We start from the raw sequence: 19988 nt of genomic DNA, 5'->3' as shown, positions 1-19988 counted from the left end.
TTATATATAAAATACATATTCAAAAAGTGATTTGATTCTAAAATGAAATTAAGATAATTCTGTTTATATTAGCATGAAAATAACAAAATACTTAGGAATAAATTATCAAGAGAAGTACAAGATATCCTTGCTAAAAACTACCAGACATTGTTGAAAGAAATCAAAGAGAAAAATATTTCATGTTCAGGGATTATATTATTAAGATGGTAATATTCCCCAAATTGATCTGGAGATTCCACACAATCCCTATTAAAATCCCAGCCACATTTTTTTGCAGAAATTGACAAGCTGACACTAAAGTTCACATGGAAATAAAAAGGACCCAGAGGGCTTCCCTGGTGGTGCAGTGGTTGAGAGTCCGCCTGCCGATGCAGGGGACACGGGTTCGTGCCCCGGTCCAGGAGGAGCCCACGTGCCACGGAGCGGCTGGGCCCGTGAGCCATGGCCGCTGAGCCTGCGCATCCGGAGCCTGTGCTCCGCAGCGGGAGAGGCCGCAACAGTGAGAGGCCCGCGTACCGCAAAAAAAAAAAAAAAAGGACCCAGAATAACCAAAATAATCTTCAAAAAGGGGAACAAAGTTGGAGGATTCACATGTCCTAAATACAAATCTATAGCAAAGAGTAAGGGTTAAGGATACGTATATATATTAATGTAACAGAATTGAGGATCTGTCAGTAGCCCTTAAATTTGTAGACAGTTGATTTCAGCAAGGGTACTAAAGCAGTTCAGTGTGGTAAAAATAGTTTTTTCAATAAATGGTCCTGGAAGAACTGGATATCCACATGCAAATGGACCATATACCAAAACTAACTCAAAATGGATCATAGGTTAAAGAACTAAAACTGTGAATTCTGAGGAGCAAACATAGGAGTAATTATTTCTGACCTAGGGCTAGGCATTTGTTTCTTAGATGTGAAACACAGAGATGCCAAAAGAAAAAAATAAATAAACTTTTGTGCTATTAGTGATAACAGGAAAATAGACATCCCACAGAATGGGAGAAAATTTTTGCAAGTCATATGTCTGATATGGGACCTATATCCAGACTCTATAAGGAACTCTTAAAACTCAATAATAAAAAAAGGTAAATAAACCAATAAAAATAGGCAAATGAGTTGAGTAGATATTTCTGCAAAGGAAATATATAGATGGCCAATAAACAACATGAAAAGATGCTCAGAAGCATTAGTCCTTAAGGGAAGTACAAACCAAAAGCACTATGAAATACTATTTCGCATCCAGTAGGATTGCTAAAATAAAAAAGATAGCAGGTGTTGATGAGGACGTAACAAAGATGTGGAGAAACTCATCATTCTACATTGCTGGTGGGAATACAAAATGGTGTAGTCACTTTGAAAAACAGTTTGGCATTTCCTCAAAAAGTTAAATATAGAGTTGTCATGTTACTGAGCAGTTCCACTCCTAGGTATGTGTTCAAGGGAGTTGAAACATGTATCTATCTAAAAACATGTACGTGAATGTTCATAGCAGCAATATTCCTAATAGCCAAAAAGTGGAAAGAACACAAATGTCCATCAGTTGATGGGTGGATAAACAAAAATGGTATATTCCTAAATACAATGGACTATTATTTGGCCATTAAAAAGAATGGCATACTGATACATGCTACAGAATTTATGAACTTCGAAAAAATACTCTAAACGGCACAAGCCAGACACGAACACCACGTGTAGTATCATTCTATTACATGAAATGTCCAGATAGGTAAATCTATAGAGACAGAGTAGAGACAGAATATAGATTAGTGGTTGCCAGGGGCTGTTGGGGGAGGGTGGCAAATGGAGAGCTGTTGTCCAAAAAAAAAAGATCAAATTGCAAAAGTCATTGTTGGCTGATGAGAGGTGGGCAGTATAATCTCTAAGACCTTCAAAGGCAGCTTAGCTTCTGCTTTCCAGATGAATGAAGGTAAGAAATAGTGAACGATCAGTTCCTTTGATTTAGGCTTTTCTTCCCGTGCTTCCCCCCTAAATTTGCCTCCAAGAGCATCTTCAGCTGTATTACACAAGTGTCGATATGTTGTATTTTCACGCAGTAGGATTCAGGTGGTCAGCAATTAGTGGAGTGAGTGTACACAGGGAGTGGGGGCTCAGAGGAAACCCTCCAGGTCACAGGAAAGCCACAGAGGAAGGGTCAGCTTGGCAGGAACCTTCTGGGCTGCAGATGAGCCACCCTGATGCCTGCAGCAGGCATCCAGGGCAGGAGGACTTCAGGCTGCTGGTTTCTGTGGAGAGAGGGTTATGGGAGGATTATCGCCAGGCTAGGGTGAGCTTGCAAGGTCTTCAGGGGACCTGATGTTCTGGATGGGCAGCTGGGGCTGAGCTCCACCAGATGTCCTCCCATCCACACTGCCGGCCCGCTGTGCAGCAGCCAGAAACAGCAGGAAACCTTCTTTCTCCTGCAGTTAATCCTTTCTCAGTATCCTCTGCTGAGAAACCTGCTGTGTTGCAGGTTTACCTGCTGTGTTGCAGGTAAAGGAGAGATATTTAAAAGAATGCTGTCTGTTGTCGCTGATCATATATTGAAGGGTGAATTTGGAGCTGAGAGGCGATAAACTGACGATTGGCTCATGCCCTTATTTCTTATGCTATAATTGTCACATATATTAATCCACATCCAAGACAATATTGTATATATTTTTACTTGTATTTTGAAGAAATTAAGGGGAAAATAAACTTTTACATTTACTCAAATAGTTACCATTTTTGATGCCCTTCGTTTCTTCATGAAGATTCAAATTTTCCACTAGTATCATTTCTACTAAGCATAAAAATAATTTATCTTAGCATTTCTTATACTGTGGCTCTGTTGGTTACCTATTTTCTTACTTTTACTTTTTATCTGAAAATATCTATTTTACCTTTATTCTTGAAGGATTTTTTGCTGGATATAGAATACTAGGTTGACATTTCTTTTTTTCCCAGCAATTTAAAGATAATAATCTAGTCTTTTCAAACCACCCTAGTTTCTGATGGGAAGTCCACAGTTATTTGTATTGTGTGCCCTGTAAGGTGTCATTTTTCTCTGATTGCTCTCAACTTTGTCTCTTTATCCACAGTTTTAAGGGTTTGGCTCTGATATGCCTAGGCTTTATTTTTTCTTTTTATATTTATTGCTTGGGTTCAATGAGATTCTTTAATGTATGTCTTTGGCCAAATTCAGGGAGTTTTCAGCCATTATTTGTTCAAACATTTTCTGCCTTTGCTGACCCATTTCTCCTTCTGGATCCCAATTACACTTGATAGACCTGTGTATATTGTCCCATGCGCCCCTGAGATTCTGTTCATTCCTCAGGCTGCATAAATTCTACTGACCTGTATTCAAGTACATAGACTCTTTCCTCAGTCATCTTCATTCTGCTCCTGAGCTCATCTGCCTTGAGTTTTTATTTCACATGTTCTTGAATCTCTGCTTGGTTCTTTTTACTCTTTTCTCTTTCTCTACTGAACTTGTTTCTTTGGGATCAGTGCTCACATTAAGCACAGTTCTGAAATTTGTCTTAAAATCTCTTCTTGTAAACCACACCACAGAATCAGGGTTGCTGCTGCTTCTGCCATGATCGAGGCAGCACAGAGATAGAAGTTTCCAAAGCTGCCAGGCCCAGATCGATAGCACTTCTGTCATCATCAGGAATCTCCTGAATCAGGAACACTTCTGCCATCTGTTCCAGAATCCTGCTGCATCTTCTCAGAACCATATCATCATTCAAAAGGGATGCCCTGGGGCTTCCCTGCTGGCGCAGTGGATGAGAGTCTGCCTGCTAATGCAGGGGACACGGGTTCGAGCCCTGGTTTGGGAGGATCCCACATGCCGCGGAGCAACTAGGCCCGTGAGCCACAACTACTGAGCCTGCGTGTCTGGAGCCTGTGCTCCACAAGAGAGGCCGCGATAGTGAGAGGCCCGCGCACCACGATGAAGAGCGGCCCCCACTTGCCACAACTAGAGAAAGCCCTCGCACAGAAACGAAGACCCAACACAGCAAAAAATAAACTAATTAATTAATAAACTCCAAGCCCCAACATCTTCTTTTAAAAAAAAAAAAAAAGGGGGATGCCCTGCAACCTGCCTTTCACCTCAGGTAATTCTGACTATGTCTTACATAAGATCGACTTACTATAAACATTTACATTATATCCAGAACCCTCCCTAAAAGAGAGTTTTAGCCTCTTTAGCACTGGAAGCATGCTTGAAGAATATTTGAGTGGTGATCCCAGTCTACCTGCTGTGGACTGCTCCTCTAATTATTCAGTGTTCATATACTCCCTTTTTCCCATATTCAAACTTCCACCAAATCTCAGTAGCAACAGCAACGTGCTGTGAAAACATAATGCACCAGTGCTCTATAGAAACAAAAATCTATAGACCTCTTATCAAAAGGAAGTGTGATGTGATGATCATCCCTATGCTAGTTCAGTCACAATTCTAGTTTGATACTTTGTAATTCATGGACTAAATTATAAAATACACACACACATACCCACAAAGAAGGAATAAAGTAACCCATCATGGCCTTCGGTTCTGTAACTGGTTATAATTCCATAATTTGTATTGATTTTCTTCCTCCACTGCCAATTACATTCTCCCTTTGCCCTCAGCCAGAACCTCACTTAGTTGGCTTACCCAGAGTTTCATCCCTGAAGGATCTGACCTTTTGGTCATCTTGCCTCATGAGGTTGCTGTAGTATCCTATTTATTTCTGCCACTTGGACGTGTCAGAAATAGAGGGCAATCCCTGGCTTCCAGATGTAATCTTCCCTGCTGACATGGCATTGTAAATGCCTGTTTTCCTCCACCATAGAGGTCAATTGCACCAGCCAACACAGGAACTTCTTTTTGCCATTGGTACAGTGGCATAAAGAAATCCGTGTAGCCAGGGGGAAATCTCAGCTTCCAGTTCACAAAGCCATTGTTCGGTCCTTTGGTCGGAACCATTTTCACTTGGTTATGTAGACCTCTAAGACAAAATCCAATGCCACAAGGATGGGAATAACACTTTGCCAATAAATCATTAGATGTAATATTGAGAGTTCCCAGTCTGACTTTCATACCTTGGCTCCTGAACCTGTATATTCTGGATGTGGGAGAAAGAGCACCGGATATCGGTCACTGGTTTAGAACATAAGTTTCCTATCACTCAACCTTATAAGAAGTGTATTCTAGTTGGAACTAACTGTTCAAGGAAAATTTACTTCTGTTTTCAGTTCCCGCTTGATCCCAATTTTGTATCTAGTGCAACTACTTGATGTTGGAGTACTGCTGTGTATACCTAACCTTAGGTAACACCCAGTTCAGATGAGCAGCTCTGGGCGTATAGTCACTTGGTGTCCCACTATCAGGCACTCATTCAGTCATTACTGGGGCCAAATAGCATAAGCAAGGAGTTTTTCTTTTTTCTATAAAGGGTAATATTTACTTGTCAAGAAAGTTATGACATTCTTCCCAAACCCAAGTGCCCCCCCCCCCCTTGTGATTGTCTCTTTAGGGTCAGCTACAGGTATACTCATTAGCTCCAGGAATATTGGCTCTTCCTGGTCATAAGGTCCATGTGGTAGAGCCTGTTGTTCCCCAGCGTAGACCAGCTAGAGATCTTACTATGCTCCTCTGGGCCCTTCTCAAAGTTCACAGCCTTGTGGTTGCTCAATATATGCATCTGAGTAGAAAACCAAAGAAATATATGTTGCCTCAAATATCCAGAGACCCATCAGGCATTGTATCTGTTTATTAGTGATAGTAAGTACATCTAAAGCAACATGTTTTTCACTTTAGGGGTGTATTCCAACATGCCTAAGACCCAGAAACTGCCCAAGTGTGTCAGGCACCTGAGTTCTGGAGTTCCCTCTCTGGAATGCATGTGATTTACCAGGGCCCTCAAAACCCCTGCCATATCAGCATGATGTCATCAGTACAGTGCACTGGCACGATATCCTGTGGAACGTTTCAATGTTCAGAATCCTATGAACTATTAAATAATGGCCTGAAGCCAGCAAGTTAATATAGCCTTAATAGGACAGGAAAAGTGCCCTGCTGTCTCCTAGGTGAATGCAAACCCCCAGATCAAGACCTGTCTAATATGCATCAGAGGCAGGGAGCTACATCTGGAACAGTGTAATTACAAACACCACCCGATGAATTTTGTGATAATTCACTGTTATTCTCCAAGATCCTTCAGTGTCCTGAACAGGTCAGATAGGCAAATTTATTGGGCATGTGGTAGGAATTTCCACCCCTGAATATTTCAAGACTTCAGCGTGGCACTGAGCTCTGTGAATCTTCCAGGTGGATATATAGATCCAAGCACATTTGGGAAGACTGAGTTTACAGCAATGACTCCCTAAACCAGTGGGTCACCAAGATAGCATCCCGCTGCTTCTACTAGGATTAAGAACGTGGAAACGCAGGAAGCCTCTGAACCAGCTGCAGGATAAGCCAGAACTGTGCCGCCTCTGCTACAGTCCGCGCCAGCAAAACGCATGCCCTGAGCCCGCTTCTCTTCTTCCGTAATGCACTGCTAAATCCGGTTCTCAAATGAATGCTCTGATTGGCAGAACTCAAACCTCATCCAAAATCCTAACTGCAGAGGAATCTGGGGAAATTTATTTCTAGCTCCTCTGTCCCTGAAATGCAGAAAGATATGCTAGAGTAGAAAATGATGGCGTGGGTGTTGGCAGGTCCTTCCGTGGTTTCCGCTGCAGTTGCCGCATGCATAATGTGAGCCCAGGCCTCCATGTCAGCCTCTCTCAAAGTTCCACTGCATTTACAAAAGGGCAAGTGACAATTAAAATGTAAGGAAGAAGAGAGGCCATTTTATAATAATATTCACAGAATTTTAAATCACCTTAATGGCTCTATACTTAGTCTGCTCTCGTTTGAACCTCAGTCATATGGGGGAGACAGTCACAGTTCATAGCTGTATTGTGGAAAATCTCTTTGTGGTGAAATTTCCTTCTCAGCAATGTCCTCTAAATGGACCGTATTAACTCTAGACAAATGGATTTTATTTCTAGTATTTAACTTCTTAAGGGTCAATGAATTACACGTATAACCTTCAATGCTTTTACATTATTATCCTACATTATAACATTTAACACTTATTGGGCACTTGCTAGGGGCTTGACACTATGTTAATCAGTTTTGCTGTCTAACTTAATATGCACGACTCTATGTAGTGGGTGCTGTCCCAGACACTGTTTTGCAGATGTGTAAGCTGAGACATAAAAGGTTAAGTAAGTTGTTAGTACAAGTTAGTAAGCATGGAGTTGGGATTTGACTCAGGCGGTGTTGGACTCCAGAGTCTAGCCTACCCTGTCACATTTTCATTTCATCCCCATTCTGTAAAGTCCCTTTCAGTTTATGGTGAAATTTTTCTTCTCTTTAAGTTATCTCCTAAAGATTAAATATTGAGGAAAAAAGATAAACAATTAAAGCATCAGTGAAATACTCAACCGAAGTTTTTTAGGACTTAGGTAAAAGTACTGTTTTTTCAGGTACAAATTAAAATGTTGTAAAACATGTGACATCTAATAAGTCATACTGGAGAGTTACAAAAGATGGGAGTCTTCGCTAATTACATTGTTAGGAAATAATGATAAATAACTATGATTTTCTATGAGAATAAATTGATGTGGGTTTAGTTTTAAATTTGATAACTTGATTTCAAAAATTATTATTAACAGCTAGTTATACGTGCCCAGATTTATAATAGAAATTTCTTTTGAAGTCTATAATCCATTCACTTTCTTAGTGTCACTGATTAACTTTTAAAGTTAAAGTATATTATTAAAATGTCAGTTTGAGAAATATCTATGTTAAGTATACATCGTAAAGGACACAGATGGCATTTCCTAGTTTCATATGGCATTAGTTATTTCAGCATTGTCATTTAAACATTTTACATATAAAAGCAGTGTCTCCTCAATCTGATTTTAAGCCCGTAGAGAACAATGGCAAGGCAGATGCTGTTTCTGTGTTTTGAGATACTCCATGAAGCCTCCTTTGTCCCAGATATATTAAAGGAAAGATTTAATGAAATTCCAGATATGAGTTATATGCAACTTAATGTGAATTATAATCAAATGGCCTTTCTCCCACTAACTATAGGGGATATAGTTTATTGTCTCCCACAATCCTTTGAAATTTATTTAATGACGAGATCTTTTGCTGCCTCTAGATAAAAATTCAGAGTCCCACATTTCTTTCTCCTCACTCTAAAACATTGTGACTTTAGACTATTTTTTTTTTTTTTTTTTTTTTTTTTTTGCGATACGCGGGCCTCTCACTGTTGTGGCCTCTCCCGTTGCGGAGCACAGGCTCCGGACGCGCAGGCTCAGCGGCCATGGCTCACGGGCCCAGCCGCTCCGCGGCATGTGGGATCCTCCCGGACCGGGACACAAACCCGTGTCCCCTGCATCGGCAGGCGGACTCTCAACCACTGCGCCACCGGGGAAGCCCTGTTTTATCATCTTGATTCATTCTGTATGTACTCTATCTAAATGATATGATCTTTTGGTTCTTCAGCTAAAACTTCCATTTTAGCACCTTGTCACACATTTCAAAATATTAACTGCTATAAAGTTTCATTACTTCTATTATGATAATCTGTCTGTTTCACAGTTTTGCTTGAGACTGACCCAGAATTATGTTGACACTTTTTGTACTCCTTGCAGCATGGAGCTCAATAGTAAATTTTAGAAAGTGCCCATTAAATATATTTTGAGCTAACTTGATAGAAAATAGAAATCTATTCATTTTGATCTTTAGTTTCAGGTGCAGCATTATGTCTCTCAGAGTCTGGTAACCCTGGGAAGTTGCAGCTTGTTGAGAAGATCTATAATATCTCTGCTTCTGTCAGAAGTAAACAGCTTCGCTGATGATCTGGGCACCATCAATCAGGTACATATAACTTGATACTGTAACTTTCATTTATAGTTAATGCAGCTGTAGACTTTTCTTTCCCTTTCTCCTCCCCTCTCTTTTTGCCAGGCTGATATTTTAGTCGTTACCTTATTTCTAACATACATGAATAGTGTTGCTGCCTGCTGAAATTACAGAAAGATACTTTCAGAAAATAGTTTTCAAAATAATGCCATTTTATCATCCTTACTGGTATATATGTGCCAAAGGTGTCACTAGTGATGGCAAAGGAATGGCCTTAAACCTCTCCAAGAAGGCAGTGTGTTCCTAAAGCAAAGCAGTGAGAGGAAAGTGAACAGGAGAGGATGATAAATGGAGAACAGCCTCTGACCAGTGGTTCTTATTCCTAATTGCTCATGACACTCATGTGGCTAATTTTAAATACTCTGTTGCCAAGCTATATGCCAATCCAATTAAATGGAGGTCTCTGGGGTTAAGACGCAGGTATTGGTATTGTTAAAGTTCTCCAGATGATTCCAGTGTGCAACCAAGGTTGAAAACAATGCTCTTTTATCTGTGCAAACTCTTATGTCACTGCTGACAAATGTGTCTAAGAAACAGAAGTTATTCCCATGTTCTAATGTTGACAGTGGCATATTATGTGTTCACTTTCTCAGCTCACTTAATATTATTCTTTCTGTGGTTAGAATTAAACACAAATAAAGGAAATCAGAGACAGCAATGTTTTGGTAAAGAGAAAAAATAAGAGAAATGTATATATATATTTATATAATATTAAATGCTTTTAACCAAGTTCTTACGTCTAAGTTCTCTATATTTAATAACATATTCCAAAATATTATATAATCTACTTGAATTCAATCAATGTCATGGTAAATCATCCAGTCAGCAGTTTTTCAAGTGACTGTTAAATGGTGAACACTTGTAAGAGCTCTGTAGATGTATTTTTAAAAAGTAGTTGTTACTGATCTCAAGGAGCTAAAAATCCATCTGAGAAAGAAATAAGGCACATTTACTAGTGGGAAAAAAACAGTGAAGTATTAAAATGCATGGTGCTGTTTGTAGGAGCTCCAAGATCAAGGAAGTGATCAAGGTAGGTTGCAAGTCCCTGAAAAGATTTCATGAAAAAGGAACAGCTTGAAAAATGGATTTGAATTGAAAAGGAGAGAATAAATAATGTTGAGGCGCTGGGTGTTAGTTTTAAAAAGTGTGCTCAGAATTCTGAGGAAACAAGGTAAGGTCATGGCATTAAAAATAGGAAGCAATATGGGAAATTAGTTTGATGGAATCAGATTTGTGTGGAAAATAACAAAACACAGAAAAGAAAATTTTATTTACATATTCTCACTTAATTTTTACCAAAATACATGAAGTAGTTATATTATTTACCTAGTTTATAGATAAAGAAGTCAAGCCTTAGAACAGTCAAGCACCTTGACCAAGCTTGCAGAAAGAACATATGCTAAGAGCCATAATTCAGACCCAGGCATTCTGATTGTTAAGCCACTTTAGAATAAGAGTAACAATAACACAACAACAAGAACTAGTTTTTGGCGGGTAATATGTGTTATGCTTTACCCGAATTGTCCCATTCAATCCTTTTAGTAACCCTTCAAGATATTAGTATCCTTGTTTAAAGACAAGGAAACTGTTCATCAGCATTCTTAACAATGGATAACAGGATTCACTCCAGCCAATTTAAGCAGAAAAGGATACATGAATAGCTATGGAATAGTTGAAGAAGAGACTAGGCTGTACTTTCATGAATGACCTCCGCAACTACCCAGCTGAATAGGAATAGGCTCCAAAGGAACTGCTGCCTTTGCTGTCATGACCGGGAAGCTGCCTGCTGACTCAAGGAGCTACTGCTACAGACACAGGGTCCATAAAACAGTCCTGCTACAAGGTACAACAGCCAGATATATGCCCTGTGTTGTCCTGTCTCACTGTGTGATTCAGTTTCAACTAATTCAGTTTTTGTCAGTGCGTTTATTTCTAAGCCAACAACATATTCAGAACCCTAGCATCAAGGAAGTACAGAAAATGTAGTTTTATGCTTTTTCACCTTCTTTACTCTAAAAGGATGATAGAATGACTAATGATGTAGTCAGTCCAAGGTGTCTATCACATGTAAGGCTCAGAAATTCAGTAACATGGTGGTAAGAGATGGCGTCAGAATAGGAGGGAATACAGGGCAAAGGGCGTGAATGCAGGGAAGCCATTTATTCAGGACTCTCAATGTAATAAGTCTTCCACAAGCAGGAGTACAAATAACCACTTGTATATAAGAAGTGTTATCCAAAGGACTCAAGAAAAGATTTAATGTGAAGGAGAGAGAAGAATCAGTGCAAAAATTAATATTATAAAACTAAGAGATAGGAAAAATATCACTAAGAAGAATTAGGTAAATGGGAAGCAATGCTTCTTTGTGAGCAGAAAAAATTGAGTTTGTATATATTGAATATGAGGAAACATTGAAGTAATCTAAATATAGGCAGATGGAAATATGAAATTAAAACTTGAGGGAAAGGAGGGGACATACATACAAATTAGGGGAATATCACTATATGGCAATCATGAAATCATAGTCAGAAAGAGAACAGGGACTCAGGGAAAAGTACTGTGGAATGGGAGAGGCAGATGTACAAACAAGGAAAGAAGACAAGCTTTATTTTAATATTAGATGTTAGCTGACTATTATAAATGTCAGGCTTAAATGATTTAATTTTTCATCAGATATAAACAGTAATATATATTATATGTAATATGGATTATGCAAAAAAATCTATAAATATAAATATTAAAGTCATACTACATATTTTTTGACTTTACAGTTTTCTTTATGTCTCTTAGACATAGTCTTATTGTTGGACATACAGGTCATTGCTGTATACATTTGACCTCTGATATAAAACTTAACATTAACTATTTTCCGAAACTGATTCATGGAGATACATTTCAGAAGTTGACTTGATTGCATTAACTGAATTCAACTCTTATTGGTGATTTGCATCTCAAACTTGCATATTAAGATGATTTTTTGGAAAAAGCATAATAAAATGTCTAATTATTTTCAAAAACTAAAATTTCTTGGAACTTATTAAAAAGTATTTAAAAAGTCATAAAGTTCATTGTTAACAGAGTAGCCTTCCCAATGTAAACAGCTAAAACTCTGGAAAAATATATGACTTAGTGAGTTTCAGACAATAGGCAGTACAAAATTGCAATTCCTGAAATAAGGCAAGAGAACTATGTGAGCCCCGTGATTGCCTTGACTTTGGGCCTGGAGGCCCTTTCTGGACTGTGGCACAGTGAAGCGAGCCAAGTCCCAGCAGTCTCACTGAACTGATAGGGCAGAGACTGGAGTTCCAGAGAACTGATGCAGAGAATTTCTGGGTCGGAGTCATGGAGAGAAGAAAACCCTGAAAAGAAGAACTCAGGAAATTTGAACAGAGGTTTTCTGGATCATTTGTTGAATACTAAGCTGCACATGTGTAGGAGGACACTTCACAAGGCCAAGCAAAGAAAAACTACTCAGGAAAGAAATATTACAAAGCAATTGTGAGCTGCATAATGGCCAGACCTCACACAGTGCTTGGGACCATCCAAATTCTATCCAGATATAATGGCAAGACCTTACTCAATAAGGCATTCAGTAGAGACCTTAAAATGTTACAACTTAGCAGTACAGTACTTTACAGTCCTAGGAAAAGGCTATGCTGGAGGGATTCTAACAGAGCTTGGAAACACACCTTGAAGATTTCTTGCTGGTTCACAGCTAGATTAGCTGTGTGCTGGAACAACATAATACAGAAGCTCAACAATATGATATCATTAATGTCTACGTCCATTCAGACATCATGCATGTGAAAAAGAAAGAATGTGGAACTCATAGCCATGAGAAAAAGCATTAGTTAATAGAAATAGAACCAGAAATGACAGAAATAATGGAATCAGCATATAAGGACAAAGACAGTTATTTATATATATATATATACATACATACACACACACACACACACACACACACACACAAACATATATATGTGTGTTAAAAGAAAAATGAAAAAAAACCACAGAATGGGAGAAACTGTTTGCAAATGATGTGACTGATAAGGGGTTAATATCCAACGTATATAAATAGCTCATAAAAGTCAACATCAAAAAAACCAAACAACTGGAATAAAAATATGGGCAGAAGAACTGAATAGACATTTTTCCAAAGACGAAATGCAGATGGTCAACAGGCACATGAAAAGATGCTCAACATAGCTAATCATCAGGGAAATTCAAATCAAAACCACAATTAGATATTGTCTCACACCTGTCAGACAGGCTATCATCAAAAAGACAACAAGTAACTAATGTTGGTGAGGATGTGGAGGAAAGAGAACCCTCGTGCACGGTTGGTGGGAATGTAAATTGGTGCAGCCACTATAGAAAACAGTATGGAGGTTTCTTAAAAAACTAAAAATAAAACTACCATATAACCCCCCTGGGTATATATCTGAAAAACAATAATTAGAAAAGATACATGCACCCCAATGCTCATAACAGTATTATTTATAATTGCTGAGTTATGGAAGCAACCTAAGTGTTCAGCAAGAGATGAATGGATAAAGATGTGATCTCATACACACACACACACACACACACACACACACACACACACACACACTAGAATACCATTCAGCAATAAAAAAAGAATAAAATTTTACCGTTTGCAGCAACATGAATGGACTTGGAGAGGATTATGTTAAGTGAAATAAGACAGAGAAAGACAGATATGATATCACTTAATTTAAAAAATACAACAGGGAGGGACCTTCAAGATGGTGGAGGAGTAAGACGTGGAGATCACCTTCCTCCCCACAAATACATCAGAAATACATCTACATGAGGAACAACTCCTACAGAACACCTACTGAATGCTGGCAGAAGACCTCAGACTTCCCAAAAGGGAAGAAAATCCCGACGTACCTGAATAGGGAAAAAGAAAAAACAGAGACAAAAGAATAGGGACGGGACCTGCACCTCTGGGAGGGAGCTGTGAAGGAGGAAAGGTTTCCACACACTAGGAAGCCCCTTCACTGGCAGAGACGGGGTGGGCAGGGGGAAAGTTTGGAGCCACGGAGGGCAGCGCAGCAACAGGGGTGCAGAGGGCAAAGCAGAGAGATTTCCGCACAGAGGATCCATGCTGACCAGCACTCACCAGCCTGAGAGGCTTGTCTGCTCACCCACCGGGGCAGGCGGGGGCTGGGAGCTGAGGCTCGGGCCTCGGAGATGAGACCCCCGGGAGAGGACTAGGGTTGGCGGCGTGAACACTGCCTAGCCAGGAGGGAGTCCAGGAAAAAGTCTGGAACTGCCTAAGAGGCAAGAGACCATTGTTTCAGGGTGCACGAGGAGAAGGGATTCCTTCCCTGTCTGCCCACAGAAGGCAGAGCACCGCCTAAATGAGCTCCAGAGATGGTCGCAAGCTGCGGCCATCAGCTCGAAACCCAGAGACAGGCATGAAATGCTAACGCTGCTACTGCCGCCACCAAGAAGCCTGTGTGCGAGCACAGGTCACTATCCACACCTCCCCTCCCGGGGAGCCTGTGCAGCCCGCCACTGCCAGGGTCCCGTGATCCAGGGACAACTTCTCCGGGAGAACACACAGTGTGCCTCAGGCTGTTGAAATTCACTCTGGCCTCTGCCGCCACAGGCTTGCCCTGCATTCCGTACCCCTCCCTGCCCCTGGCCTGAGTGAGTCAGAGCCCCCTAATCAGCTGCTGCTTTAACCCCATCCTGTCTGGGTGGGAACAGAAGCCTGAGGGCAACCTACATGCAGAGGCAGGGCCAAAACGGAAGCTGAACCCCAGGAGCTGTGCAAACAAAGAAGAGAAAGGGAAATCTCTCCCAGCAGCCTCAGGAGCAGCGGATTAAATCCCCAGTCAACTTTCAAGTACGCTGCTTATGTGGAATACCTGAATAGACAACGGATCAACCTAAAATGGAGGCAGTAGACTTTGGGAGCAACTGTAGACTTGAGGTTTGCTGTCAGCAACCGACGTGTTTCTGATTTTTATGTTTATCTTAATATAGTTTTTAGCACTTGTTATCATTGGTGGATTTGTTTATTGGTTTGGTTGCTCTCTTCTTTTTTTAAAAATTCTTTTTTATTTTTTTCTTTTAATAATTTAAAAATTTTATTTTATCTTTTTAATTTTTTTAAATTATTCTTATTTTTTCTTTCATTTTTTTCTCCCTATTCTTCTGAGCTGTGTGGCTGACAGGGTCTTGTTGCTCCACCCTGGTGTCAGGCCTGAGCCTCTGACGTGAGAAAACCAAGTTCTGGACATTGGACCACCAGAGACCTCACAGCCCCACATAATATAAATTGGTGAGAGGTCTCCCAGAGACCTCTGTCTCAATGCTAAGACCCAGCTCCACCCAACAGCCAGCAAGTTCCAGTGCTGGACGCCCCATGCCAAACAATGAGCAAGACAGGAACACAACCCCATCCATTAGCAGAGAGGCTGCCTAAAATCATAATAAGTTCACAGACACCACAAAACACACCACCAGACCCAGCTCTGCCCACCAGAAAGACAAGGTCCAGCCCCACCCACTGGGACAGAGACACCAGTCTCCTCCACCAGGAAGCCTACACAAGCCACTGAACCAACCTTACCCACTGGAGGCAGACACCAAAAACAACGGGAACTATGAACCGGCAGCCTGCGAAAAGGAGACCCTAAACACAGTAAGTTAAGCAAAATGAAAAGACAGAGAAATATGCAGTACATGAAGGAGCAAGGTAAAAACCCACCAGACCAAACAAATGAAGAGGAAATAGGCAGTCTACCTGAAAAAGAATTCAGAGTACTGATAGTAAAGATGATGCAAAATCTTGGAACTAGAATGGAGAAAATACAAGAAATGTTTAACAAGGACCTAGAAGAACTAAAGAGTAAACAAACAATGATGAACAACACAATAAATGAAGTTAAAAATTCTCTAGAAGGAATCAATAGCAGAATAACTGAGGCAGAAGAATGGATAAGTGACCTGGAAGATAAAATAGTGGATATAACTACCACAGAGCAGAATAAAGAAAAAAGAATGAAAAGAATTGAGGACAATCTCAGAGACCTCTGGGACAACGTGAAACATACCAACATTCAAATTGTAGGGGTCCCAGAAGAAGAAGAGAAAAAGAAAGGGTCTGGGAAAATACATGAAGAGATTATAGTTCAAAACTTCCCTAAAATGGGGAAGGAAATAGTCAATCAACTCCAGGAAGTGCAGAAAGTCCCATGCAGGGTATATCCAAGGAGAAACATGCCAAGACACATATTAATCAAACTATCAAAAATTAAATACAAGGAAAATTACTAAAAGCAGCAAGGGAAAAGCAATAAATAACATACAAGGGAATCTCCATAAGGTTAAGAGCTTCTCTTTCAGCAAAAACTCTGCAAGCCAGAAGGGAGTGGCAGGACATATTTAAAATGATGAAAGGGAAAAACCGACAACCAAGATTATTCTGCCCAACAAGAATCTCATTTAGATTTGACAGAGAAATTAAAATCTTTACAGACAAGCAAAAGCTAAGAGAATTCATCACCACCAAACCAGCTTAACAACAAATGCTAAAGGAACTTCTCTAGGCAGAAAACACAAAAGAGGGAAAACGCCTATGAAAAAAAACCCAAAACAATTAAGAAAATGGTAATAAGAACATATATGTAGATAATTACCTTAAATGTAAATAGAATAAATGCTCCAACCAAAAGACACTGACTGAATGGATACAAAATCAAGACCCATATATATAGTGTCTACGGGAGACCCACTTCAGACCTAGGGACACATACAGATTGAAATTGAGAGTATGGAAAAAGATATTCCATGCAAATGGAAATCAAAAGAAACCTGGAGTAGCAATTCTCATATCAGACAAAATAGACTTTTAAATAAAGACTATTACAAGAGATGAAGAAGGACACTACATAATGATCAAGGGATCAATCCAAGAAGAAGATATAACAATTGTAAATATTTATGCACCCATTGTAGGAGCACTTCAATACATAAGGCAAATGCTAACAGCCATAAAAGGGGAAATTGACAGTAACACAGTAATAGTAGGGGACTTTAACAACCCACTTTCACCAATGGACAGATCATTCCAAAATGAAAGTACATAAGGAAACACAAGCTTTAAATGACACATTAAACAAGATGGAGTTAATTGATATTTATAGGACATTCTATCCAAAAACAACAGAATACACTTTCTTCTCAAGTGCTCATGGAACATTCTCCTGGATAGATCACATCTTGGGTCACAAATCAAGCTTTGGTAAATTTAATAAATTTGAATTCGTATCAAATATCTTTTCCAACCACAACGCTATGAGACTAGATATCAATTAGAGGAAAAAATACAGACACATGGAGGCTAAACAATACACTACTAAATAACCAAGAGATCACTGAAGAAATCAAAGAGGAAATCAAAAAATACCTAGAAACAAATGACAATGAAAGCATGGCGACCCAAAACCTATGGGATGCAGCAAAAGCAGTTCTAAGAGGGAAGTTCATAGCAGTACTGTCATACCTCAAGAAACAAGAAAAATCTCAAATAAACAACAGAACCTTACACCTAAAGCAGCTAGAGAAGGAAGAACAACAAAACCCCAAAGTTAGCAGAAGGAAAGAAATCATAAAGATCAGAGCAAAAACAAATGAAAAAGAAATGAGGAAAACAATAGCAAAGATCAGTAAAACTAAAAGCTGGTTCTCTGAGAAGATAAACAAAATTGATAAACCATTAGCCAGACTCATCAAGAAAAAAAAGGGAGAAGACTCAAATCCACAGAATTAGAAATGAAAAAGGAGAAGTAACAATTGACACTGCAGAAATACAAAGAATCATGAGGGATTACTACAAGCAACTCTATGCCAATAAAATGGACAACCCGGAAAAAATGGACAAATTCTTAGAAAAGTACAACCTTATGGACTGAACCAGGAAAAAATAGAAAATAGAAACAGACCAATCACAAGCACTGAAATTGAGACTGTGATTAAAAATCTTCCAGCAAACGAAAGCCCAGGACCAGATGGCTTCACAGGCAAATTGTATCAAACATTTAGCGAAGAGCTAATACCTATCCTTCTCAAACTCTTCCAAGATATAGCAGAGGGAGGAACTCATTTTACTAGTTCCTCTAGCAAAACACTAGTAGAACAGGATCCAACAGTTAAAAGGATCATACAGCATGATCAAGTGGAGTTTATCCCACAAATGCAAGGATTCTTCAATATAAGCAAATCAATCAATATGATACACCATATTAACAAACTGAAGGATAAAAGCCATATGATAATCTCAATAGATGCAGAAAAGGCTTTCAACAAAATTCAACATCCATTTATGATAAAAACTCTCCAGAAAGTGGGTATAGAGGGAACTTACCTCAACATAATAACGGCCATATAAGACAAACCCATAGCCAACATCATTTTCAATGGTGAAAAACTGAAAGCATTTCCTCTAAAATCAGGAACAAGACAAGTATGCCCACTTTCATCACTGTTATTCCACATCATTTTGGAAGTGTTCAGCCACAGAAATCAGAGAAGAAAAATAAAAGGAATCCAAATTAGGAAAGAAGAAATAAAACTGTCACTTTTTGCAGTGACATGATACTATACGTAGAGAATCCTAAAGATGCTACCAGAAAACTGCTATAGTAATCAATGAGTTTGGTAAAGTAGCAGGATACAAAATTAATGCACAGAAATCTCTGGCATTCCAATACACTAACGACAAAAAATCTGAAAGAGAAATTAAGGAAACACTCCCATTTACCATTGCAACAAAAAGAATAAAATACCTAGGAATAAAGCTACCTAAGGAGACAAAAGACCTTTATGCAGAAACCTATAAGATAGTGATGAAAGAAATTAAAGACAATACAAACAGATGGTGAGATATACCCTGTTCCTGGATTGGAAGAATCCACATTGTGAAAATGATTATAGTACCCAAAGTAATCTACAGATACAGATTCAGTGCAATCCGTATCAAACTACCACTGGCATTTTTCCCAAAACTAGAACAAAACATTTCACAATTTGTATGGAAACACAAAAGACCCCGAATAGCCAAAGCAATCTTGAGAAAGAAAAATGGAGCTAGAGGAATCAGGCTCCCTGACTTCAAATTATACTACAAAGCTACAGTAATCAAGACAGTATGGTACTGGCACAAAAACAGAAATATATATCAATGGAACAATATAGAAAGCCCAGAGATAAACCCACACACATGTGGTCACCTTATCTTTCATAAAGGAGGCAAGAATATACAGTGAAGAAAAGACAGCCTCTTCAATAAGTGTTGCTGGGAAAATGGACAGGTACATGTAAAAGACTGAAATTAGAACACTCCCTAACACCATACTCAAAAATAAGCTCAGAATGGGTTAAAGACCTAAATGTAAGGCCAGACACTATAAAACTCTTAGAGGAAAACATAGGCAGAACACTCTATGACATAAATCACAGCAAGATCCTTTTTGACCCACCTCCTAGAGAAATGGAAATAAAAACATAAGTAAACAAATGGGACCCAATGAAACTTAAAAGCTTTTGCACAGCAAAGGAAAACATAAGACGAAAAGACAACCCTCAAAATGGGAGAAAATGTTTGCAAATGAAGCAACTGACAAAGGATTCATCTCCAAGATTTACAAGCAGCTCATGCAGCTCCATATCAATAAAACAACCCAATCCAAAAATGGGCAGAAGGTCTAAATAGACATTTCTCCAAAGAAGATACACAGATTGCCCACAAACACATGAAAGGATGCTCAACATCACTAATCATTAGAGAAATGCATATTAAAACTACAATGAGGTATCACCTCACACCGGTCAGAATAGCCATCATCAAAAAATCTACATACAGTAAATGCTGGAGAGGGTGTGGAGAAAAGGGAACCCTCTTGCACTTTTGGTTGGAATTTAAATTGATACAGCCACTATGGAGAACAGTATGGAATTTCCTTAAAAAACTAAACATAGAACTACCATATGATCTA

The 19988-nt window shown here is 39.2% G+C and overlaps 1 protein-coding gene across 1 annotated transcript in view; it reads left to right on the top strand.

The window, feature by feature from the left end:
- The window catches only part of MEI4 (meiotic double-stranded break formation protein 4), a 200686-nt gene that overhangs the window by 117081 nt on the left and 63617 nt on the right, over nt 1–19988 (top strand). The window contains exon 3 of the mRNA XM_060030449.1: nt 8776–8907. Coding sequence (XP_059886432.1) covers nt 8776–8907 — 132 coding nt within the window. The remainder of the gene's footprint in view (nt 1–8775; nt 8908–19988) is intronic.

The sequence above is a fragment of the Delphinus delphis genome, chromosome 14 (assembly GCF_949987515.2).
Source record: "Delphinus delphis chromosome 14, mDelDel1.2, whole genome shotgun sequence".
In the NCBI taxonomy this organism is placed as follows: domain Eukaryota; kingdom Metazoa; phylum Chordata; class Mammalia; order Artiodactyla; family Delphinidae; genus Delphinus; species Delphinus delphis.
This window is presented reverse-complemented; position numbering and strand designations above follow the sequence as displayed.